The sequence below is a fragment of the Rhinichthys klamathensis genome, unplaced genomic scaffold, assembly GCF_029890125.1.
Source record: "Rhinichthys klamathensis goyatoka isolate OS25496 unplaced genomic scaffold, OSU_Roscu_1.1 h1tg000011l_1, whole genome shotgun sequence".
Classification (NCBI taxonomy): domain Eukaryota; kingdom Metazoa; phylum Chordata; class Actinopteri; order Cypriniformes; family Leuciscidae; genus Rhinichthys; species Rhinichthys klamathensis.
This window is the reverse complement of record NW_026606564.1, coordinates 17,932,703-17,959,327: the sequence shown is the minus strand read 5'-3', so window position 1 is coordinate 17,959,327 and position 26,625 is coordinate 17,932,703. Positions and strand designations below refer to the sequence as shown.

Here is a 26,625-nt window from a genome sequence, read left to right as displayed (position 1 = left end):
GGGCATATGTATAAGGGAGGTGGTAGACAAAAATATTATAATTTTATTAAATTTAATGTTTATTAATTGGTAAAAAGTTCAGTCGGACAGAAAAAGCAAGCGTCACGTCTTTGACCCAATAGAGAGAGAAAAAATCCTATAGCTATAAAAGCTTTACACAAATATTTTTTTCAAACATGCTTCATTTTATCTAGGATATTTGTCACTGAATAAAAAACACTAATGTACAGGAAGTAGTTTTTGAAGATAAATGTTATTTTAACTCAGCCTCTTTGCTGTATATGCTGTTTATGTAAAAAATAAATGGAAAATGTATTTAATATTTGAATATAGAAAATGTATTGTATGTGTTCCATCTAATTCTGTGTTGTGACTTTATTGTAGGTTAAATGATTGTAACTTAACAGACAAAGGCTGTTCAGCTCTGGCTGCAGTTCTTGGATCAGATACCAATCTGAAAGAGCTGAACATGAACAATAATAATCTGCAGGATTCAGGAGTGAAGCTGATCTGCACTGGACTGAAGAATATAAAGTGTAAATTGGAGATACTGAGGTAAGTTGAGCCACACGCAAAAGCGGAAGAGAACTTTTGTGAAAAATTCAAAGATCTTTTATTTATTTGTTACAACGTGGTTAATGTTGTTAAATAAATGTTGTTGTGTTTTTTCATCTAGTAATATTGAAGTGACATTAAGCATTCATTTCGTTCCAAGAAAAGGAAAGATCTAACATGAAATATCAGAATAAGAGCTACAGATCCTGAGGGTCATTGGCAAATATCTTTTCTTGTAAAATAAGTGCTCCACATGGCTCTCCAATAAAGGCCGGGAGCTAGTTATTTTAGCCTATAAAGCTTTAAATAAGGATATTTTTCTTACACGAACGCATCACTTCACTTCAGAAGACTTTTATTAACCCCCCAGAGCCGTGTGGAGCACTTTTATCATGGATGGATGCACTTTGATGGAAAAATATACAGCCATTCACTGCCATTATAAAGCTTGGAAGAGCCAGGGCATTTTTTAAATATAATTCTGATTGTATTCGTCTGAAAGTAGCATGTAATATACACCTAGGATGTCTTGAGGGTGAGTAAATTATGAGCTAATTTTCATTTTTGGGTGAACTACCCCTTTACACCTGGTACTGCACTGGGATTATAATATTTAGTGGATAAAGTATTTTCTATTTATGTAAATTCTACTTCTTATAACTTAACACTTAAATTGTGATGTTTTTGTTTATAGTAATTTATACTTTAGTGATGTAACCTAGTGTTGAGTCAGTATTCAGATGATTCTGTTAGAGCTGGTAAATCTGCCACAGAATGGAGGGCGATATCTGGTAGAAATCACTTCTCTTAATATTTTATGTGACAGCTCCCTCAAAAGCACTAAAATACTTAAATCCTGTATATCTCTGATTCTGCTTCCAGCTTTGCAGCTAGTCTTGACTAAACACTTCCTCTAGTTTATGAGTGTTTTACACCACTGTGAGGGTATTTTGGTCCATTTGTCCCACTCATTATAAAGCTGCTTCAACTCGGTGACATTAGTAGACTTTCCAGCATGAACGGTGTTTCACGTATTTCCACAGCATTTCAATAGAGTTGAGGTCTGGACTTTAATTAGCCCTTTCCCAAACTTTAATTTTCCGACCATTTTCAGGTTACTTGTTGTGGATCATTCAGATTGAAGACTTTCAGTTGTAAGACTGGATAAACTGGAAGAACTGGAAGAGAGGGCAACTCTCTGAGAAAACAAAGGAAATTAACATTTGAACTCTCTTGCTAAATTACTATCCCCATTCGAGACACGATCAAAGTAAAGTAACGAGTAAATAACTATAAATTTAATTTCAGCAATTGTCATGGATGCTTCTTTACTATCTTTAAATTAATGATATATCACCCATTGGCCACCCTGCTCTCTTAATATATTGGCATCAGCCATCGGTTGACCTTAATCTTGAAATATTAAAAACAAATACAACTTCTTAGATTCTCAGGTTTAAGTAATATTAGCTTTACTTAAATCATTAAATATTTTATATCAAAAAGACATGTACATGTGCATGGAGGCAGTTTTAGAATTATAGTGAAAGGCCTTTAACTTGCCATAAAGTGTGAACTGTCTCATATAATGGTGTCGGGGCAGTCAAGTCAATAATATTGTTGAATAATAAGTGTCCCCAACTAAGCAAGACAGAGGCAACACTGGCAAGAACCTAAACTCCATCAGGTCACATGAATAGAGAAAAAATCCTATAGCTATAGAAGCTTTACACAAATTGTTTTTCAAACATGGTTTATTTTATCAAGGATATTTGTCACTGAATAAAAAACACTAATGTACAGGAAATAGTAGATTTTGAAGATACATTTTATTTTAACTCAGCCTCTTTGCTGTATATGCTGTTTATGTAAAAAATAAATGGAAAATGTATTTAATATTTGTATATAGAAAATGTATTGTATGTATTCCATCTAATTCTGTGTTGTGACTTTATTGTAGGTTAAATGATTGTAACTTAACAGACAAAAGCTGTTCAGATCTGGCTGCAGTTCTTGGATCAGATACCAATCTGAAAGAGCTGAACATGAACAATAATAATCTGCAGGATTCAGGAGTAAAGCTGATCTGCACTGGACTGAAGAATATAAAGTGTAAATTGGAGATACTGAGGTAAGTGTAAATTGGAGATACTGAGGTAAGTTGAGCCACAGGAGTCATGTGACTAGAGTGAGGTGCGATGACTGACAGGACGATGCCGGAGGCAAAAAGCGCACTTGAGTTGATCACCTCCCAATTTGCACATCATTCCCTTCACCCATCCCTACCTGAATTCACCCAAAAATCTATATGGTTTAATATGAACTATTATCATACAGTATTATACATGTTTGGTATAATTTGAAATGTCTCAGTGCGACTGGTACAAAGGTCTCATTCCCACAGAAGTAAACCAATAATGTAATAAGGTGTGGAGCGTTTAGAGATACCTTGTTAACTGCTGTGTGTGTGCCCCCATGTAAATCAACGTCTGTCCCCAGTAAGTCTGGGACGGTGATTAATGCAAATTCCCACTGTGAACTCGTTTACATTTTGAAAAGAGGTTTCTGCCTTGGTCTGAGTATTTAGGGAGATGCTAAAGAAGGCTTGTGGTGATTTGTAACTCAAATTAGCCTGTGATGCAGAGTGTATGCAGGCACTCATGTATTTTATAATGTCAGATTCGCAGGTATTGATTATCTTTGAACTGATCATGTAATTGGCATGATACATTTACCTGACATAATTAATTGGTACATTTGATTTTATTCCGACTGACTCTGAAATTGTTTTCCCAAGTAGATGAAACGGATTTGTATGTTACTGCAAGTTTTGCGTCAGATTAGTGATGACTAATATTTTGTCGCGAATTCAAGTGTTAATGTTTTGCAAAGACAAGAAGTGAATTTCCTTTAAGGGCAGCAAAAATCCTGCTTGACCAACCTAAATCTGGGTGTGTTTTACCTCTGTTTTAATTTAATGTTACTTTACACAAGTGTACGTGGGAAACCACGGTATGGCCAATCCAAAGCTATTATAAGACATGTAAAGTTGGTTGACCTTTTATCTGTAGTATTGGCCATACCTCTACTGAAGTAAACGTTACTTTAATTTCAAGTGTATGCAATCACAGGGGCTATACCAAAGTATCTTTGATTGTGTAAATGTGAATGTGACCAAAATCAGGTATATAGCAATTACCTCTGTTTAGTGACCGAAGCTGGCGAGATTGTGATCGTGAGACCCACGTTAAACAAGGCGTGAGGACCTCTGAGCGACATAGCTTCCTAATATAAATGGGTAAAATATGAGTAAAGCGTTAAATAGAACAATCAAATGTATTGCTAAACTATTATATGAATTGACCAATAACCAATTGGCAATCTAACTTAAATTTGAGGTTGTGATAAAATGAAATCAGATATAAAGTCAGATAAAAGCTTAAATGGACTTAAATTACTTTGCCACATGGAAAGACAGTAACATGCAGAGACCTTCACCCGTTCTGGAGGAAACCCCCATTTGGACCAATAAACAGGCTTACACAGTTTTAGATAATTGTAATCTCGAAAGTGATGTTGATGTCTAACATATTAAAGATTTCTGTGCCTTTTGTTTGCCTCCATATTCAGTTGTCAGTTTTTGCAAATAACTTTCAATGCATTTGTACAAAGAGCAAAATAAAATTCAAGTTTAAGGATTTATATTGTTTGGGGTTTAACTTATTAATCAGTTGAATGCTTTCATTCCTGTTCTAGACTCTCTAACTGCAGTGTAACAGAAGAAGGTTATAAAGCTCTGGCTTCAGCTCTGAGATCAAACCCTTCACACCTGATAGAGCTGGATCTCACAGGGAATGATCCTGGAGAATCAGGAGTGAAGCAGCTCAATGATTTACTGCAGGATCCAGACTGTCAACTGAAGTCACTGAGGTGAGACAGGATCAAATATTTAACTAAATTAGTTAATTAGGCTAAATATTCATAACTAATATATTATTTTAGCGATACAATTAGCTTGACAATTTGTTGCATCAAAAATGATCAAGATCAGATAAGATGCTGCAGGTTCTGTCATGATGATGATAAACGTCAACACAGTTTAGTGGTGATACGAGCTACAGGTCAAATAGACATTATGGATCAGTATACAGTTGGTCCTCAACCAGAATAATACTTTTGCCGCCGCTGTTAAATTGGGGGGTGTATTTGCTGCCTTTTACCGCTAAGAAGCGCTACTATCACAGACTTTGAAAAGTGTCAGTTTTTACTCTCTATTGCGTAATCTGCCGCGGCTCGTTGAGAACTGGTAGCAGATAAATTCAAGTGAAACATTTTAGTTAAATGACTTCTTAATCACAATACTGAAATTAAAGTACAAATTTAGAACTAAAACAAATGTAGGCTTCTATTATTGGATCAAATTTAAGAAAGTAGGTTAAACTTTAGGCTAATATTGTGTGCCCAGTTTTTCTATAGGCTAATCTCAGGTTATGCGTCAATATAATAGGTAGGCTATTATACATTGTTTCAGTTAATAATCTACTAACAAATTAAAATAACGGTGAAATAAATTAGGCATAAACAAAATGATCGTTTAATAATTTAAACATTGTCAGGACTTGCTAACCGATGTTAGTCGGCATCATTTCTGTTTTAGCATTCTTTATTATTTTAAGAATTAACCCTCTGGGGACTTAGCCCTTTTTGGTCCGTTTTCTCTATTTTTACATTTGGGCTTATAAACCATATGTAATGGAGATGGAACACCATGTGTTTGGTATCTATGGATTCAGAAGACCCTAAGCTAGTATGTCATGTGTTTACAAAGGAAGTATGAGTGAAACATGTATAATAAATGTACAATAAACTAGAGAATTTCAAAACGAAAATTTTATTTTTGTCATTTATTACTGAAAATCACACCTCACACAACAATAGTGAACAGTTTTTGAACAAAAAATATATTGTTCAAACCCTTTGCTTGACAGACATTTGTAATTGTTCAATCAAAAGTAAAATATTTCATCATCTGTGAAAAAGCTGTCAGCTTCGGATTTCTCCTCGTCACTTTTTCCAGTAATTGTTCCAGAGCGTGTTCTGAGGTAAATCTTTTACTGCTTGCCATCATAAAAGTGCTAAAACAGTAAGATAATAATGCTATAATTGCTATATATATATATATATCAGAGGTGGGAGTAAGTCACACATGTGCAAGTCACAAGCAAGTCTCAAGTCTTAACCTTCGAGTCTCAAGCAAGTCCAAGTCAATTTTTTATAAAAGCAAGCAAGTCAAGTCAAGTCACTGCTTAATGTCAAGCAAGTCAAGTCAAGTCGTAGCTTGGGTTACAAGTCACTGGCAAGTCATACAAACGTTTGATGATTTCACTGAATTTATATATTAAAATAAGTTAAAGCTACATAAGTTGTGGACTATGGTTTTATTTGCAACATATTTTTTTTAAATATGCATTTCCACATACAGCTGAGTGGTTACTACAATAAAAATCTAAAAAATAAAAAATAAATACAATTTCAAACTACATAAGATTTACAAATGTAAATGTAACTGAAATTAGGCCAACATTAAAGCATGAAAAAATAAATATGCCTCAAACATTGCAGAAGACCATTAAAAGGTATTAAACAATTCACAATTCAAGTATAATGGTTCCTATGCCACCAAATGGCATTCTTCAAACTGGCATCCCCTTTATATAAGTTATATAACAGCCGTTGGCATTTAGCCTATTATGAAGTTAAAACTGCCAATAGGTCGCGCCAAATCACCGTCTTAATGTACGAGTCATAGAAGCAGTCAACTGATTTGTTCAAAATGACAGATTCGTTCTGGAACTAAGCAACTAGGTCACTGAATCACAAATACGCATAACTCTTTCTGTGGCTTGTTTGGAACTATTGTCATTGGAGAAATAGAGCAAAAACAGAAAATATTTGGAATATTATGTCTAAAATGTCACATCACAATATTCACTCTTTGTTTACTGAACTGTTTTATAAAATCATCACATTTGCAATCGCGCCAATAATCTGGAAATATTTTTTGATATATGTTATAATTATAAAAATAACTCATAGGGCCATTTTTCCACCACATTTTGAATTTTGGGTGCATATTAATTCTGCTGGCATTTTTTGCCACCAACCCCCTGATAACATTAAGAGAAACATAAACGACAAAACTAACAGTTTTCTATATTGTTTTTCGTCATTGGAAAGAACAACATTTTTGGCTTTAAAGCATGATTTAAAAAGAAATGTGGCAAATGTTATACAAAACATATACCATCCATGATTAATTATCATTTGAATATTGACAACATTAAGCTACATTTGAAAACATAATTGTGTATAAAGAGGCATGCTGTTTTGACCAATATTATTCTCTCTAGATTTAAAGATAGTCAAATTAACTTTAACAAACAGGTTAAACAAGCCATAGCTTACTTTTAGACGTGGTGAATGAAGTTCGACTGTTCGAGGTTGTGATGGTCGTCCGATATCCCTTGCCAGTTATTATGCGTACAACAAATCTTCTTGCATGAATATGGTCATTTTCTAGTGTTTATATCCAAAAAGATACGATGCAGGGAGATGTTTTTGTATTTAGCGCGCTCACCGCGATGTAGGCTATTTCTGGGCTTGTGCAGCGTCAGGCAATCGCGCAGAATCTGATGACTGACGTCAATGGTTCCGTTGCTTTCATTTTGTTTATCAATGGATGTTGCGATGATTTATATAAAAATGTATATCAAGTCATTCTCGAGTCATACAGTTCAAGTCAAGTCAAGTCTCAAGTCATTGGATCTCAAGTCAATGTCAAGTCGAGTCATTTTCTTAATTAAGTCAAGCAAGTCTCAAGTCCTTAAATTTGCGACTCGAGTCAAGTCATGTGACTCGAGTCCCCCATCTCTGATATATATATATATATATTATAATCGTTCTGTCTCTCTCTCATATAAATCTCTCTGCGCGCTGTAATACTCTGCTCCGTTCGCTCTCTGTCTCCTTCTCCACTCGACGCTGTTTGCGTGAAATTGCGTCATATCACTTACTATAATCCCACCCCTTGCAAGGCTACAGAGTCCTCTGATTAGCTAGAATACGCCATGGTAACCTTCCTCTGATTGGTACGAAAATATTCCTCCCAGCGGCAATTTTTCCATTGGTCTTTGCGCGTGGAATATTCCTAACAACATCGATTTCATTGGCCTTATACGCAGTGGTATTACGCAACAAGGAAGTGTGTATCCCATATACCATTGTTTTCAGCAGAATCTGAGGAAGACGGCACCTCTCTATCATTAATAGTTTTTAAGATAATTACACATTTGTAAAAGTATGCCCTTTTGGGCGGTATCGCCCAATCCGTCCCCAGAGGGTTAAATAGGCTTATTTTATAAATGAAAACATTTCAACATAAAACATTGTAATAATTTTTCATGAGCATAAGATGTTAAGTGTTCAGACGATAGCTGTGCGGTCAATGCTTCAACATGTCCCTCGCGGGGCTTCAAGCGCTCTGAGTTCGAAACTCAGCTCTATAAACTGATTTCATTATTTTGTCTCTAGTTTAATATTTGTCGAAAAGAAAAACTTTTTAAATGTGCATTTATTGATTCAAAATCCTTTTCGGAGCTTTGTTATTCATTAGGGATGCACCGAATCCAGGATTCGGATTCGGATTCGGCCGAATATTGGGCTTTTTAACGGGGTTCGGTTTCTGCCGAACCTCATAATTTTTTTCCACCGAACCGAACCCTAGGCTTGCACTACGCGCGCTACGTCGAAGTCACCGATCAGTGAATGACATCAAAGTACCGCGTGAACGAATAGAGAGCAGACGGCTCCTTATGCTTTTGAATTGCTCTCGCGGGACTTTGATGTCATAAACTGATCTGTCTGTGCAGCGCTCAGGTTCAAGTCGAACAAGCCTGTAGTGTAACGCGTTGTGTCAGGAAGAAAAATAGGGATAGCTCACAGCTAAAGTTATTGCAGAGGCCAGACAGACTCACGGAGGCGATTGGCATCTCAAAACTCGCACTTTATTCCACAATCGAACTTGTGTAACTGTCTGTCACACGTTCTACTGTCCACAGCGTTACTTAACAAAATAAGGTAAAAATGAGCATCAAACAGAAATAAACTGCATACATGGGCATGTGTTCGAGGCGCACGGCACATACAATACGGACTGCAGACAGTTTAACAGGGAGCGCGCAGTTCTTAAAGGAGAACTCCGGCGCAAAATGAACCTTTGGTCTAATTACACATTGTTACCTAGTCAACCGTTATCTGAGATTTGTTTTCATGATTATCGAATGTAAATAGTTTAATCTCTACAAACAGTTTAGCCTATAAAGCTAGTATAACGCTAGTATATTGGGCATAGTGTAATAACAAATAAAAATCGCTTGTTAATACCACTAACAAGGCTCAAAATAGCCCCACACTAACACGGTAGCATAATGAGGGTCCCTACCTTCAAACCGAAGCATTGAGAACTTTGTCAGTGTCCAGACAGTTTAATAAGAAGATATTTTAAACATACAGTCAACTTCGCGTATACAGGCAGGAGCCATCTTTGAAATACAGCCTTTACCAGTCGATCTACGAACGCCGATCCAAGTGCGCTGTTGAGATGTGAACGAGCTATAAGTTGTGATAAGGTGAGCGCGAACAGCAGGCTTGGATCGGCGTTCGTAGATCGATTGGTAAAGACTGTATTTCAAAGATGGCTCCTGCCTGTATACGCGAAGTTGACTGTATGTTTAAAATATCTTCTTATTAAACTGTCTGGACACTGACAAAGTTCTCAATGCTTCGGTTTGAAGGTAGGGACCCTCATTATGCTACCGTGTTAGTGTGGGTCTATTTTCAGCCTTGTTAGTGGTATTAACAAGCGATTTTTATTTGTCATTACACCATGCCCAATATACTAGCGTTATACTAGCTTTATAGGCTAAACTGTTTTTAGAGATAAAACTATTTACATTCGATAATCATGAAAACAAATCTCAGATAACGGTTGACTAGGTAACAATGTGTAATTAGACCAAAGGTTCATTTTGCGCCGGAGTTCTCCTTTAAAGGGGCCACACCTTATTTCCACTCGTCGTTACAGTAGGTGGACCGTTCGAATGCAGTAGGCTGTGAGAAAGTGAAAATGGAACTCGTGAGGAGAAAAAGTGTTGTTTAGGAGTACTTTCAGTGAAAAGAAGGCAATTCAAGTCGAGCTACATGTTCAATTTGCAATGCCGATTTGTCTCATGGTGGCAAGGACTCTAAACAATAGGCTACACAACATCGCCGCTGTTAAAATGCGTAATGTTGCTTATTCTTTTTTTTTTCTTTTTTTTTTACAGTTATAAAAGTAAAAGTAGTGTTTATTATTTACAGTAATAAAATAAAATGAAAAATCCACTTTGTTTACTTCATTAATGTGTTTACTGTGTTAATGGACTGAGGATGAGAGTAGGATTCGGTATTCGGTTTCGGATTCGGCAGAATCTTAACCAGTGGATTCTGTATTCGGCCGAACCCCACAAATCTGGATTCGGTGCATCCCTATTATTCATTGTCTGTCATTTTTATTAATAGGCGTTTAGATGATAACATTGAAGCCTACATGCTGTTGACCGATGTTGGCGGACAGCGTTAAAGTCCCTGTAAAGGCATTTAAAAAACAAAATTCTAAACACATTATCAATTTTAGAAATGTATTGCTAAAACATATTACAAAGACCGTGAACTGTGAAGTACTGAATTGTGGAGTTAGACCGTTAAACAGTTTTTCACCATTGCTGTGTTCCTAAATCTCGGGCTTGATGACGCACTGTAGCCCCTGAGCTCCTGGACACGCCCCTACTTGATGACGCACTGGAGCCCCTGAGCTCCTGGACACGCCCCTACTTGATGACGCACTGGAGCCCCTGAGGCTGGCCCCTCCCCTAACAATAGAGCACATTCACATCAGTTCGCCGCTGAATCGCGAGTTACTGTCAGTACTATTAGTTACTACAGCCTACAGTTTGCTAGCTAGCTGCCTTCGTCACGGAAATACGTACTACCTGGATGCGATCACGTACAAAACAGATCGGTGTCCTTATTTAATTTTCCGAAAAACGATCACATCAAGAAGGCGTGGATTCATTTTGTGAAGAGCCACCTTGATGGAGAGCTGAGGATCACCCCCAAAACCCGCTTCTGTAGTGAACATTTTACACGGGATAGATTTATAAACTTTCGTCTGAGATTCTGGGATTCACTGATAATCTGTGAATGGGTAAATGGGGCCAAACCGACTATCTCCGGCATCGGCCTTCATCCTCCCGTCCCGAAAGCAATATCACCTAATATCACCGTTGGAAGCTTTCCCGCTAGTGGGCGTGGTTTCAGCGCAGCCAGCGGACACGCCCCCACAGCGGACACGCCCCCAGCATTTAAGAGCAGAGAATACTGCTAATTTTTTCAAGATTTTGATAGCTTATTTTATTTACTTGGCGGCTTTTTTATCATTCAAATTTGGCTGGGTGGCTAATAACACATTTTTCTGTGGTGTGACAATCTCAGAACACATACTTAATTTTGACTTTACAGGGACTTTAATGTTTTACCCTTCTTGATGCTTAAAAAGGGAGCAGTTATTAACATCAATTGTTTTGTTTATTTATTAATGGCACATTACATCATCAATTTGCTAGATTCCAGCAGAGCCTCTGTTTCGCTGCACAGATGACAAAACCCGAAGGTGATGTTGAAGATTGTCAGCCGATCGCAGCAGAAAATGAAGATTATGAAGCTCGTCTTTAATCAGCTAAATTATTGTTTTGTGAATCATTCACGAAATTGAGATGGCTGACAGTGATACCCATAGCAACGAAATACATTTTTCAAAACAGATCCATAGGCCTACATTGAATAGCTCTTAACTTTTTGTTGACTTGGCTACAAAAATTATACACTAACTAAATAGGATTGCTTTCAATATAAAAAACAATGAAATTATAACCCTATTATACATTTCAAGGTTTAAATAAAGAGTCAGGACAGTTTATTTATTTAAATCAGGGCTGGATCGAGTGTTTTTTCCCTTTGCGAAGAAAAACCAGAAATATAGAATCTAATTCTTCTGACATTTTAAATTTGTATTACCAAAGAAATGTCAGCTTTGCTGTGTAGGCTACAATTAAATCAGTACAAAATGAAAATAGTAGAAAGCAACATAAATTAAGAACAGGCGTTTATCTTTGCCTCTCTCGAAATCTCAAGTTTCTTTTGTCTCCCGCACTGTACGCGCTGGATATTAAATGTTTCAGGATAGAAACGCATCATACAGCTAATAAAACTGTATGTCGCTGCGTGTCACCAATGACAAAAAAAAAAACAACAACTGTAAATTATTATTATTTGGCATTTGTTGCTTAAAAGAAACAGAATACCTTGTTGAATTCACCCTACAATAAAACGAGGTTGCTCGATCGTGAATAAAAGAGCTCTGTCTGCTGCTCACTCACATTCGTTTAGTTGGCATGAACGCTAAGGGTGCTCCGATTGATCATAATCGGCCGATAATTGCTTTGGGATGTGTGATCGGCGGTCGCTATAAAGGCCGATCCAGAAAAGCCGATCAGATGACGCAAAACTCGCGAGACAATTTTTTTACGCACTGGTAAAAATAGCTTCACCGGTCTGGCAATTCTACAACAGGGCTCTCAAGTGTCAAGCATTGAGCGTGACAGTCACTCATTTCGGTCTTTTGTCACGCTCTCCCGTCACAGATTGTATTTCTCACGCTGAAAAACTATTTGTAATATATTTAATATGCCGCAGCGGCCAAAACTCTGGCCGCGCCGCTCTCACTGTGGAACCGGCATGAATCAAGCGCATTTCCTCTGGTGTTGTTCGTCGAGCTACACAATAGCCAATCAGAAAATAGCACTATTGTATCTGGGGAAGATTTAACGCAACAACCAATGACAAAAATGTATCCAACCCCCGTCCGTCCGTCAAATCACTCGTACATATTTTCTCTCATCAAAACTGAATATGTTCATCAGCGGTTACAGTTATATCAAGCAAGGATACTTTGTGTTTTATTTTGTGATTACACCGGAATGAATAAGAGTCCGCAACGGCGATAGATTGAAGCGCGCGTCCGAGTGAAGACTGCGCGAGGCACAGAGCACTGTATCCATGCAACTGATCGCCGCGGCAACGAGCGCGCAGCTTGAGTTCAAAAACACATTTTAGCGCTAGATTTCTCATTTAATAGCGAACTAAATGAATGATCTGCTAGTTAACTGAAGATGTTTTATTTATTTATATTAGGTACATGGTGGGACAGACTTCACTGGATCTAAAAAAATCAATCTAACCATAGATATGACCAGTAGTGGTGGCTTTCTTAATCTGTTTAAAATAATTTTGCAAGGGTTCTTCACACACACACACACACACACACACACACACACACACACACACACACACACACACACACACACACACACACACACACACACACACACACACACATACACACACACACACACACACACACACACACACACACAAAAAGGTTTCTCTACCTCTCTCTTCCTCTCTAAATGCCCACAAAATCTGACGAAGCATCCCAGAAAAAAGCAAAGTTATACAGATATGGAAGTTGTTATTTTTTTTTATTTTTTTTTATTTTTGTTGTTGTTGTTGTTGTTGCTGTGCACTTTACTACCTGTGGTCCTTTAAGTGTATTAGAAAAACTGATGGCTGACTGACTCTAAACCAAAAACAGCAACAAAAAAAGGCTATAGTCAAAATAATGTTTAAAGTAGTCTAAAGCTAAATTTAAAGACTCAGAGGTTCTGTCTTTTATTCATTTTATTTTATATTCTACAGGAAAGTTGTATGTCAAGCCCTAAGCTGCTCCCAATAACCAAGCTGCTATGTTAATACATGTTGCTTGCAAATAAATACACAGGTGTCAATTCATTATGCATTGTCTTCTCTTAAATGTAATACTTAATGTACATTGTTGTTAAATATAGTTTAATAAGTAATGCTACATGATAAAAAGAAGTCTTCAAATAGACCCTGTAATCGGTGATCGGTATCGGTATCGGGTGATACAGCTTCCAGTAATCGGCGATCGGTGATCGGCCCCAAAAATCCTGATCGGAGCACCCCTAATGAACGCGTTTCGTCAACAGTTCAACAGTTAATGTCATATTGTTGACAATCATACACACTGCTCGAACATTCTACAACTCTACAAAACCAGTTGAAACAACTGGATTGAACACCTAAAAAAAAGAAAACCTTTAAATACAGCTAATTTAATAAGATATAGGATCTACATTTGTACACATCGACAGATTTATCCTGAAAGGAACTTTGCCTGCTCTTTAATATAAAAGTATATCATCAGGCTGGCTATCCGACAGTCTCCATATGAAAGAGAAGCGATTAACAGCTTGTCCTGCACCCCCACGATAAGCACTGAACTCTCCCTCCAACCCCCCACAGGCTCTCTGAGGAGCGTCTGAGACAAAGAGTTGATATTAAAGTGTTGATAATGAAGGAATTAAATCATTTAGGCTACATGTAGTAATATCTCTGTCATAAAAGTTTATCAAAATTATTTCAATGACTAAAGAATGAAAACGCTATTTCGGTTTAGGCCAGCTTTTACGGTGGCAAATCAATGGCAATAATAACCGAGCGCACAACTGATGCTGGTGCACGCGGTACATGACTTCTGCAAGAGGATAACAGATCTACACGTGAGGAAACGGGAACTCGCGAGCTCATTCAAAAACCGCGCGCCCGCATGACATCTCTGCACGCAATACAAGCCATCGCACGCGCATGATCATTCCCCACGCTCTCGCGCTTGATCTGCTCTCGCCTGCTGCTTTTGCTCACTGAACAGTTTTATTTTTGGCAGTCGAGGGGCGGGACTTACTATTTTAATAACCTCAAATGCAGGGACGTGCACAGGAATTTTGAGGGGCTGTTGCTCTGACCTGAAAAAAGGGCACACTTTCGGGAAAAAAATTTGGGAAAAAATACAATCTTTTTTAACCTTTAGGGGGCGGAGATGGGTAGGATTAGGTATATGTAAGGTGGGAGGAGTTGGATCTGGATCCGACTCCTCCCCGTGGATTTCATGTTCTGCAGTGAGGACCATCTCAAAATTCTGCTAATGGGCCTCTACCTGACCTGTGACGCCGTGAGCTATGTAAACCATTTGCCATTGCCACACAGTCACACCTGACACTTCAGTGCTCCCAATACAATCCTCCCTCATTTAAACAAAACAGTCAAAGAATAAGTACAACAATATAGAACAGAATGAGGTTCAAACAAACAATATTTATTGAATAGAGTATTTTCTATAGAATGTTAAGATAACAAGTGAATATTAATGTAAACATAAATAAGAAGAAAGAAAATAATAAATTATAACCCTGAGCTTTGGCTTTTGGGATTAACTTTGGTTCTCTCTACAGCCTGGGTATTTTCGGCATCAGTATGATTTTTTTATTTTTTTATTATGCATGTTGAAGCAATTCTTGATTTATGGTTATTATTTACTGAGGGATGTGCATCCATATTGACCAGTATGTCCAGCTAATCAACATTTTAAATTCAATATAGCCTATAAATCAATAGTCAATCAATGTCAAATTACAATGTCAGTACATTGCTTTCTATCTTGCATAATTAGTGCAGTTGTTTAGAGTTTTTAACTACACTGAGACTAGATAATCAGTAGGGGTGCACGATTCAGAAAATGTCACGATTCGATTCGATACCGATTTTTTGTCTCAAGATTCGATTCAAAATCGATTTTCGATTCAAAAACGATTCTCGATTCAAAAAACGATTCGCAGTTTATGAATGTAGTTTACTTTTTCCTATGTGATTGATTGCAGTAGACACAATTTAAAAGAAAAAAACAACAACAAATTAAATGTAGTTTGATATTCCTTTGTCTTCATACAAAAATAAAAACTTTTGCAACTAAAAAGTGCAAAGTGCCAAGCTTTGGCCAGCTTTCAAATACATTTAATTCAAGTTTAAAATAAAACTTAAATAAAAACTTTTACATTTAGCTTTAAAGTGCTGTAGTCAGATCAAACAAACAATTATGCTAAATGTGGTTTAAGGACTACTTCAGCTACCAGGCTGACTGTTGAAATGTGAACTCGACTGGGCACATTGAACTTCCTAAAAATATACTAATGTCATAGAACCCTTGCGAAATAATTTTAAATAGATTTTAAAAAGCCACCGCTACTGGTAACATCTATGGTTAGATTGATTTGTTTAGATCCAGTGAGGTCGTTCATAGGCGTAATTTGCGGGTATCTCCAGTTAACTAGCAGAGCATTAATTTAGTTCGCTATTAAATAAGAGATCTGTTGTTTTTGAAATCAAGCTGAGCGCTGACAGCGCTCGTTGCCGCTGCTATGTGTCATGGATACAGAGTTCTCTGTGGCTCGCGCAGTCTTCACTCGGACGCGCGCTTCATATCGCCGTTGTGGTTCCGGTGAAATCTCAAAATAAAATGCACACAAACGTGAAAAAAACTATACGAGTGCGGTTTAGAACCGGTAACCTCTGACACGCTTGGCAAAAGATCTACAGACCATTAAGAACTCAAACATAATCTGCGGATCGATGCATTTATTTACGGGTTGAGCAGAGAGGCTGCACAGTTTGACCAGCGGGCGGCAAGAACTTGCAATGTAACTATTTATCAGACCGGCCCTCGCAGCCTCGAAACACTACCGAACCACCGGTAAAAGTCCCGACTCACCCGATTGCCACTCCGCCCGTGCACGCCATAAAAAAAAAATATATATATATATATGAATCGATTTTTGGAATTCTATGAATCGATTCTGAATCGGTAAAGATTGAATCGCGATTCAAATGTGAATCGTTTTTTTTGCACACCCCTAATAATCAGTGTCTTGTTTTATAATGTGTACTTTGATTGGGAGTGCCATCATTCACGTGTGTGCATGTATTGTACAGTATGTCTGGTCTCCACATATTTCTGCTTGAAAAATGCGAGTTTTATTTCGTGAACGCGCATATGAACCCATGATAACACACGCGACGCGGTTATGTTTTCCGAGCTGCAGTAAACAAACACCGTTGCACTTTGTCGTTTATCAAAAACAAACGTAATAAATAATTGTATTTTACTCTCACTTTTTTCAGGCACAAAGTGATGCAAAAGATGCACTGTCTGCCCAGCTAGGTTAGCAAGACCGAAAGACATCAAACTTTGCTGACATCAAACTTAGAGAGTAGAGAACACTAGTTTACCTGATTGTTGTTCCCGCAATTCACTCTGGTGTTTTTTTTTCTTCTTCCTCTTTTCGTGAACAGAAGGATAGTTTCGCTTCATTTTGTCATGGATGTTGTACACATTAATTGACGCGCTATGACACGAGATGGAGGCGGGGCCTTAAGTAATTTGCGGGGCCTTACGCACCGGTCACGTGCAGCGCTGCAGCCATGTAAACAGTTTGCCCTTCCCTTAATGACTTTCACTTTCGGTGCCCGAATGGAAGTTAATGAGGCTTTGCGATTTTTTTTCTTATCTAGGACTACGTGAAATTCTGCATCCATTGTACGATTTTTTATTTTATTTTTTTCTCGGAAGGGCAACATGAGTCGAGAAGGGCATATGGGCAGTTGCCCGGGCAACCTGAGCAACCCCCCTGTGCACGTCCCTGCTCAAATGTCATTGGTTACTTCCCCTTTTCCGGAAGTCAGTTGTGATTGGACGCCTGTCCAATGACCCGTAATTCACTTGACTTGAGACATGAGACATCACTTAATTTGTTTTATTTATTGTGGTTTATTAATGTGTAATGTGATTTAATGCATTGTTAAGAATAGATTCTTCCCAGATACTTTATTAACAGGAAGTCTTACTAGTGATTGCATTGTGTTGTTAAGAGATATTTACAGACTGTAATGATGCATATTATTAGCATTGCAAATGTACCCACATTTTTACGTAATATAAGTGGTTCATTATGTTTTCTATTAAATGTAAAAGGGGTTCTGGCTTCTCAAGTTAAGATACAGTACACAGCATGAATTATAGCTTACAAATGCCTTTTCAGAATTTGCTACAGAATACAGAGGGAAAAAAAATAAACCCAGCAAATTATTAAACCCAGCTTAAACCCATTAAAATAGATATTAAAATATTATATTTAAACAAATCAACCCCCCACGAGGGCCGGTTGTCTACGAAATTGCCCGGTAGATTTTTTGGTCCCACTCGCCCCTGTTAGCGTCATTGCACCTCATTTATTTTCACCGACTGCGAGATAGGCCTATTTTAACTTTTGATTCATAAAATGTTCTGCTCTAAAAGTTTGTTATAATCTGTTTAAAATTTACTTTTACATAATTACATTTTGCTTTCGTTCAATTTAACCAAATCTGTTGTAGCCTATAGGCTATTTTAAAAAAAGTTGTATTATTATTATTTTTTTGATCTAAAAGTTTGTTCTATTCTGTTTCGTTTGTTATATAATAGTTCACTGTTCGTACAAATAAAAGTCTATATGCATACTACATGTATACTATGTAAACTATAAATTGTATGATCGTTTGATTAAATAACATTAACCACATTGTCTTTCTTTAATTAATAATACAATTATTACTTTAACATGCAGTTTCAACTCCACCAAATCTTTGTTTGTTTCATTATTGTACAGTAAATGTCAATAGCTCTTGTTTTGATTTGTCATGTTTGTTGTAGGCTTATTTGGAAATTACCATAGTTGTAGTATTTCATCCTTACTGTTAATTGACATTAGCCCCACTTAGTTTCAAAATGCGGCAATTGCTGCTGTTTTGCTTAATGTCCCTTTGCTCTACCTGGCGGTCATTTCGTGAACGACTTTGAAATGCCACTGGTTTATTTTTGCGCGCCGGTAATAAGCATTCTGGTAGAGTACCTTCTGTATGTGCTGCTATTCTGGAGTATACCTTGATAATTGAAATGCACAATTTTATTTTTGTGCACACTTCTCATCAAAATTCTAGATAACCTTTTAATGAAATAGTTTTCTGAACACAGTTGTTTTCCATCAAGCCCAGATTCACTGCATCTCTCTGTAGCAGGTCTATGAGTCTCCAGATGTTCACAAACATGCAGTTTTACAAGCCAGTTTTCTCTGTGCTGACGTTTCTCACTTCTCCTGCTTAAAAGCCAGAAAGATCTTAATTTCACACTCTGTGTTCACACTGAAAACCATGATCTAGTGAGCTTTTGCCCCTCTGCTCGTGAGACGTTTCTATTCTTATGAGTTAGCTTTAGGACTGAGTGTCGCTCTAGTTTCTTTCAAATTTATATTTATTTGTGTATTTAAATGTTCAAAGAAAAATAAAAAAATGTATCGTATTAATCTTTTTTGTAATGCAACAGACATTTATTTGAGAACTGAATTGACTGTTCTGCAGGTTTTTGAGTCCTGCTGCAGAGGAAGCCTGTCAGTATGTGAATAGAGTTATGGGTGAAAACCCGTTTCTCCAGAGAAAGCTGAATCTGAGTGAACATAAACTAAGAGACACACAAGTGAATCAGATCGCTGCTCTACTGCAGGATAAACACTGTCGACTCAACAGACTGACGTGAGTATTGCTCGTTTATTTATAACATTACTTTTAGTTGCAATGTTAGCTGATGATAATATTTCCTCTCTTGTTTGAGTCAGAGCAGTTTTTTCCTCAGCGTCACACAGACCCACAACAATTTAAAGTAATAAAATTAAACGGCAAATTAAAAACACACAATTAAAACTTGATATCAAGCTTTAAATATTTGGTTAAGACAGACAGTTGGATCATGGGTCAATAATTATTTCAGTTTCTGTAGAGGCAGAACGTCTCATTTTGGTGTAACTTGTAAAAATTGAACAAGTGCATTTTAAAAGTCTGTGATCAGTATCTGCCTGTAATAAGATCCACTGAACGCTAGTGATGGGCGCTTTCGAAACACGCTTCATGAAGATACGAAACCTTTCTGAATCTTTTGTTTTGAATCAGTGGTTCGGAGCGTGTATCAAACTGCCAAAGTCACATGATTTCAGGAAACGAGGATTAGTTACGTCATAACTGTTTCAAAACGTTTGGAAATGTCAGTGGTTCACCGCTGGGGGAAGATGATCTCTGTGAACCCATGAATCATGCAGATATACTGAGATTGAACAAGTGTCTGTGGGTTTAACCTGATCTCTGATCAGTTTTATACATTTGTAGATGTTTTAATCAGACATTAGAGTAATTAAAAGGAATAATAGTAGTTAATAGTCTCTTATTGGCCTGTTCAGCTGAGCCATCCATAAAATAAACAAAACAAGCACTGGAAATTGATAAAAGAGCACATATTATACAGACACTTGATATTTAATCATATTAGATTATAAGGAACAAAAAAGGGAACAAAGCCAGACAGAAGACAATGGTAACATGAAGGCAGAGCCGTACGCAGGGTTTTATAAAAACTGAGGTCCCAAAACTGATGTTGCTAGGGGGTTCGGGGGAAATTTAGATTTTCCTGATCTACACATGTGCAATTTAAGGTGTTTTTGGACTAATCAGTTCAATTAATGGTTCAATAGGCTTTATGCACAGCTTCACTACTTCCTGAACTTCAGCCAGCCCTTTGTTTCCTGTCTGTCATTATTGGACAAACTGATTAATCCAGGTGTGCCTGATTATTGTTACTGATGCCAGGCACACCTGGATTAATCAGTTTGTCCAATAATGACAGACAGGAAACAAAGGGCTGGCTGAAGTTCAGGAAGTAGTGAAGCTGTGGCATAAAGCCAATTGCTCACTCATAAAGACAGTCACGTGTCGCCCCCTACTGGCTTACAGATGCAAGTTGCACAAACACAGACAAGTGGAGTAAAGGCCAATTTATACTTCTGCGTCGGGTGCGCGCAGTACGTACGGCGTAGCATACGCACAGACGCGTACCATACGCCGTACCCTTCCCCGTAACCTGACGCGCACCTCCTCAAAAATGTAACTACACGTCGCGACGACGCGGACCGCAAGATCTGTGATTGGTCGGCTTGGTAGCATCGCGTTTCCTCCTATGCATTTCCGGCGTGTTCTTCTGCACCGCCCGCCATTTTTAAATTCTAAGTACAGCGAAACTGTTAAAAAAACTAAAAATTTACCTTTTCCACCTCGATAAGCTCCAACTCCAACATAATCTGCTCTCTTTCAGTCGGCATTGCTTGTAGTAACCTAAACTCAAAACAGCCGCGAGGAATCTTCTTCTTCTTGCCGCGAGGAATCTAAACACAGTGGAACATTAAAACCCTCCGCCGCCAACTAGCGTTTCGGCGCTGTACTGCAGAGCAACGCAGACCTAAACGCAGAAGTATAAATGCTCATGACGGCGTTGCCTACGTGCGTAGCCTACGCCGTACACTACGGCGTACACTCGACGCAGAAGTATAAATTGGCCTTAATACAGTGACAAGTCCCAGTGCTGATACTGGTGAAATATTCAAACACATTCGAAGTATACAAATATATATTTATGCAATAATACTATTATGGAAATATATTTAATAGGTGCTTGTGTATGAAGGTATTATGAAGCCATAAAGAATCGCATGCGCAGGGTAAGATTTGTGAAATTGTACTTAAGATTGCAAGCGTAAATTAAATTGGCATGCGCAAGAGAAGATTTGTAAAAGTGTAAATCGCCTTTCAACTTTCAAAAAAAACATTTCCAGCATTTTAATCGTATTCGTAAGTGTAATTCATGTATTTTGAAGCTGCAGCTTCATGTTTATGCAAAATAAATAGGATCTGTATTCTCTGACTTTCATTTTTCCTCGCTTACACTGTTGGCACGTTTTTTGCGCACAAATCCAGCCAAAAGCACTGTGGGACTGTGAACATCAATTTGCAACCGAAAATATGAGGTGCCCCTAGAGACATTATTCAGAATTACCATGTATTTAATCTTCTAAAACCCGTCAGATCGTCTGTTTAAGCCAGTTCGGTATGGTGCAGATTGCGCACGCAAGAGAGCCCTGCGCATCTGGGCGGAGCTGTTAGCGCAAGCGAGGCAGGAGGAGTTAGCGGAGGCCGGAGAGGGAGAAGTGGAGGAAAGCGACGAGGAGGAGGAATTCAACAATAAACTTGTAGTTGAGGATCACGGCACTGACTGACAGAACTAGTGTGACTGGGTTTTAAAACAGACTATTGGAAACTAAATGCTGCTGTAGCTCTTCAATAAGATGATCATCATAGATGTGAACTATTGTTATTTCTCTGTCTTCAGTCTGAATAGATGCAGAATTACAGAGAAACAGAGTCTCATCCTGACTTCAGCTCTGAAATCAAACCCGTCACACCTGAGAGAGCTGAACCTGAGCAGGAATAAACTAGGAGACTCAGGAGTGAAGCACTTATGTGCCGTACTGAAGGATTCACACTGTAAACTGGAGAGATTGAGGTCAGTCACATTCACATACAAGAATCAAAATGCTTAAAATCACTTCAACTGTTTAAACTAGAACACATTAACATTATATTTGTACAAATGTTTTCACCTTAGTATTTTGTGATTGGTGAAATAAAGATGAAGATCTCTCTTCCTCTGTCTGTTTTATTTGCTGATGAAGATGATGTGACTTTACAGAATAAAGAGTCTCTCATTTTCTTCATTCTCTCTCTCTCTCTCTCTCTCTCTCTCTCTCTCTCTCTCTCTCTCTCTGTGCGCATGTGCGGGTGAGTGGGCGGAGTGAGTGTGAGCGAGCGTTTGGCTGCTGTGTGAGGTACGAGTGGTCTATACTTCTCTATCTTATTTATTTATTTATTTTTTGGTTAGTTGTTTATTGGTTTTGTTTTTTGTAGATTTAAGTTGTGAAGTAGGGAAGTGAGTGTTGTGTCAGACGGGGTGTCGGCTCCCACGTGTTGGGAGCATGGCTACCCCAGGCAGCGGTGGAAGTTTCAATTCTTTGACAAGGCGTCATGGTGTAAAAATAGACTCAGGTGCTGGTGTGGAGGGATGCAGTTTAGCGGTGGGAGAAGCGGTCGGACATGAGAATATTGTATCAGCGTCCCGTATGAACAGCACTGTTGTTGTATTTGTGAAAACAGTGGATTTAGCAAATCAGTTAGTACAAAGCGGCATAGTGATTAACGGTATTTTTACACCAGTGCTTTCCTTGTCTACACCTTCTAAAAAGGTCACTTTATCGAATGTGCCACCATTTATCCCAAATGAAGTGTTGATCGGATTGCTTGCCCGTTATGGAAAAACAGTCTCGCCTATAAAGATGATTCCGATTGGCAAGTAAATGCTGAACTTAGTAAAGCTGTCACTTTAGAGGAATTAGAAAAGGCACTTCAAAGTATGGAAGGTGGTAAAGTACCTGGAATAGATGGGCTACCAGTTGAATTTTATAGGACGTTTTGGACAGAAGTGAGCCCAGATTTATTGCAAGTAATAAATGAAAGTTTGATTAATGGACAACTACCTTTAAGTTGTAGAAGAAGTGTTCTTACATTATTGCCAAAGAAAGGTGATCTAAATGAGATAAAAAATTGGAGACCTGTGAGCTTGCTGTGTACAGATTACAAATTACTTTCCAAAGTTTTGGCGAGTAGATTAAGTGAAGTTTTAAGTCAAATTTTTCATCCCGATCAGACATATTGTGTTCCAGGGAGACAAATTTTTCATAACATTTCCTTTATTAGAGATATTTTAGAGATAGGTAAAAACTTAAAATTGGACTTTGGCCTTGTGTCAATTGACCAAGAAAAAGCTTTTGACAGAGTGGAGCACTTGTATTTATGGAATGTTTTAACAGCTTTTGCTTTTAGCAATGGTTTTATTTCCTTGATTAAAGTGTTGTACAATTATGTCGAAAGTATTTTAAAAATTAATGGAAATTTGTGTGCCCCTTTCAAAGTATTTAGAGGTATCAGACAAGGCTGTGCATTGTCTGGAATGCTGTATACTTTGGCTATAGAGCCTCTCTTAAATAAATTAAGAGCACAAGTGTCTGGAGTACGTGTCCCATGCTGTACAAATGTTTTTAAGTTATCGGCATATGCTGACGACATTGTCATTCTAATTAATGGACAGAGAGATGTAAATGTGTTGTTGGAGATCTTGAAAAATTTTCAAAAAATTTCTGCCACAAAAGTAAATTGGTCCAAGAGCGAAGCAATTTTGGTTGGAAGTTGGGACAATATGGAACCAACACTTCCAGAAGGGTTATCCTGGACCAAGGAAGGCTTAAAATATTTGGGAGTGTTTTTAGGGGATGAAATGTTTATGAAAAAGAATTTTGAAGGGATTGTGGAGAAGTTTAAAGGTCGCCTTAACAAATGGAAATTTTTGCTCCCTAAAATGTCATATAAAGGTCGAGTATTGATTATAAACAATTTAATTGCATCTGCTCTATGGCATCGATTTTATTGTGTAGATCCTCCACAAGATTTATTGCCAAGATTACAATCTATTTTAGTTGATTTTTTTTGGGACAAGATGCATTGGGTGCTGAAAGCCGTTCTGTATTTACCCAAAGAAGAAGGCGGACATGGTTTAATGCATATACAGAGCAGAATAGCAGCCTTTAGGCTTCAGTTTGCCCAAAGGCTGTTGACTGGGCCAGTAGACTCAAACTGGAAACATGCTGCTTGTGTTATTTTGCGAAATTTCAGAGGTCTGGACTTTGAGAGATCTTTGTTTTGGTTGAATCCGCAAAGGATGGACTTGTCTAAGTTGCCCATTTTTTATCGGAATCTGTTTAAAGTTTGGTCATTGTTCAAGGTGCAGAGACCCAGCTCTATGACCTCACTGCATTGGTTGCTAAAAGAACCGCTGGTTCATGGATCGCGCTTGGACTTGTCAAATGGAAAGACACTCCCTGCAATTTGTGATATTCTTCTTGATGCTGGAGTTTTGACGCTTGGACAATTATTTAAACTGGCTGGACTGGACTTTGAGAATGTTGATGCGGTCGTCAGACAGTTGGGGTTGAAATCGAAACGCATAACGGCCAAATTACTTGGAGAATGGAAGTCAGCACTTACGTCAGAAGAAGTTAAACTGCTGGAAGATTATACTGAAGGGTTAATTACTCCAGACTGCAATGACCCTTTTCCTGATTTGTGTCTGTTGACTGATTTTGAAGAATGTGAAGGTGTCTTTCTACAACCTAACTTGTTGATGTTAATGGGTCCTAATCCAGTGTCTGGAAAATTTTTGTACAAAAACTGTGTCAAAACTCTGAATAAGAAGTGTTTGCATAAAAGAGTTGATACGCCTTGGCGTTCTGTCCTCCATCTAGGAGAGGATGTCAAGCCGGAATGGCGAGCGTTATACAAGTCACCTTTGCCAAAAAAAGTGGGTGACTTACAGTGGAGGATTCTTCATGGAGCGATTGCCGTGAATGCACTTATTTCAGTCATAAACCATGATACTAGCGATGAATGCCCTTTCTGTTTTCAGAAGGAGAACATATTTCATGCTTTTGTGTATTGTAACAGGCTTTTACCATTGTTTCAGGTTTTAAAGAGTTTATTTGGTTGTTTTGATGAGACTTTTTCTTTGGAAACGTTTATTTGTGGGTTTAAATACATCCGGAGATGTCGATTTTGTTGTCAATTATTGAATTTTTTGCTGGGTCAAGCAAAGAAGGCGATATATGACACTAGAAAAATAAGAATTGAACGCAATTTAAGTGTTAATTTGCAGATTGTGTTTCTTAACCTAGTAAAATCCAGAATTTTAATTGACTTTCGGTTTTATAAGGCTATGGGGGATCTTATGTCTTTTGAATTGATTTGGTGTTATAAGGGGGCTCTGTGTGAAATAATTAATGAGAGTTTACAGTTTGCACATATTTTGGAATGAGTTTTCTATTTGATATATTGAATGTGTATGTTTTTTTGTACTCTTGTAGGTAGGAACTGAATGTATTAGTATTAGGTTATTTGTAATAAAAGGTGTTTAAAATTCAATTCTCTCTCTCTCTCTCTCTCTCTCTCTCTCTCTCTCTCTCTCTCTCTCTCTCTCTCTCTGCTAATGTAGGTTAAGCTGGTGTGATATGACAGATGAAGGTTGTTCTGATGTGACTTCAGCTCTGAAATCAAACCCGTCACACCTGAGAGAGCTGGACCTGAGCGGGAATAAACTAGGAGACTCTGGAGTGAAAATCCTCAGTGATCTACTGATGAACCCACAATTCAAGCTGGAGAAACTACAGTTAGTGTCATTATACTGTACAGCAATTACAGTGTGACTGAAGTTTATTTATTTGAAGACAGCAGGGCTTATGTTTCATTGGTTATAGCAGTGCACTTTCTGGGTTTTTTAAACTAAAACACTTTATTCTCAATATCTGACAGTGAGTCTGAGTTCACATTATATCTGTGTAAAATTCTTCACATTCATGATTTTTTTATAAGATAATCTCTCTTCCTCTGTTTGTGTCTCTCTAGTCTATATCGCTGTGGCATTACAGATGTTTCTTCTTTAACTCAGTCTTTGACTAACTCAAAAGCACTGCAGTTTTTAAAAGAGCTTGATCTGAGAGACAATAAGATCGGAGACTCAAAGCAGCGACTCAGAGACGAGCTACGAGACTCAAACTGTGTCCTGAGGTGAGGAAACATCACTGAGATATTAAAGAGATCTTCATTTACCTCTGATATGTGAACAATCCTTTCAAATATTCGTGAAAGGAAATTATCATTAAGCTTTATTGCAACAAAGGGTTTGTGTGAGAACAAAATGTGAAGTAATTGAAATGTTGAACACAAAGGAGGAAAGAGAAGAAAAGCTCACTGTCACAGCTTTATACATCAACACCTGCTTTATGAACTGTGTCAGTAGAAGTGAATCATTTCAGTGTGAAAACAGACTTGGTCAGATTGTAGGAAACGCTGCACTCCTGCTAAAATCAGTGCAGTTCCAGCTTCAGCTCACAGCGTCCAGCTCACATGAGCAATGTCTCTGTCTCTAGTGTG

General features: G+C 37.8%; 2 protein-coding genes across 2 annotated transcripts in view; both read left to right on the top strand.

The window, feature by feature from the left end:
* Positions 1–25,913, top strand: part of LOC130100528 (ribonuclease inhibitor-like) — a 230,578-nt gene extending 204,665 nt beyond the window's left edge. The window contains exon 4 of the mRNA XM_056266014.1: positions 25,688–25,913. Within this exon, the coding sequence (XP_056121989.1) occupies positions 25,688–25,898 (211 nt within the window). The 3' untranslated portion in view covers positions 25,899–25,913. The remainder of the gene's footprint in view (positions 1–25,687) is intronic.
* On the top strand, positions 282–25,563 carry LOC130096151 (ribonuclease inhibitor-like). Its single transcript, XM_056262824.1, has 7 exons — positions 282–292; positions 385–555; positions 2,516–2,686; positions 4,312–4,485; positions 19,075–19,245; positions 21,923–22,096; positions 25,560–25,563. Exons 1-7 carry the CDS (start codon positions 282–284, stop codon positions 25,561–25,563), a joined length of 876 nt encoding a protein of 291 aa, XP_056118799.1.
* Positions 25,914–26,625: the final 712 nt, after the last annotated feature.

Bases quoted from the DNA above. Each gene is read 5' to 3' on its own strand.
- LOC130096151 (XM_056262824.1), top strand. The intron at 556-2,515 runs GTAAGTTGAGCC...ACTTTATTGTAG, and splicing joins TGTAAATTGGAGATACTGAG to GTTAAATGATTGTAACTTAA. The intron at 4,486-19,074 runs GTGAGACAGGAT...ACTGTTCTGCAG, and splicing joins TGTCAACTGAAGTCACTGAG to GTTTTTGAGTCCTGCTGCAG.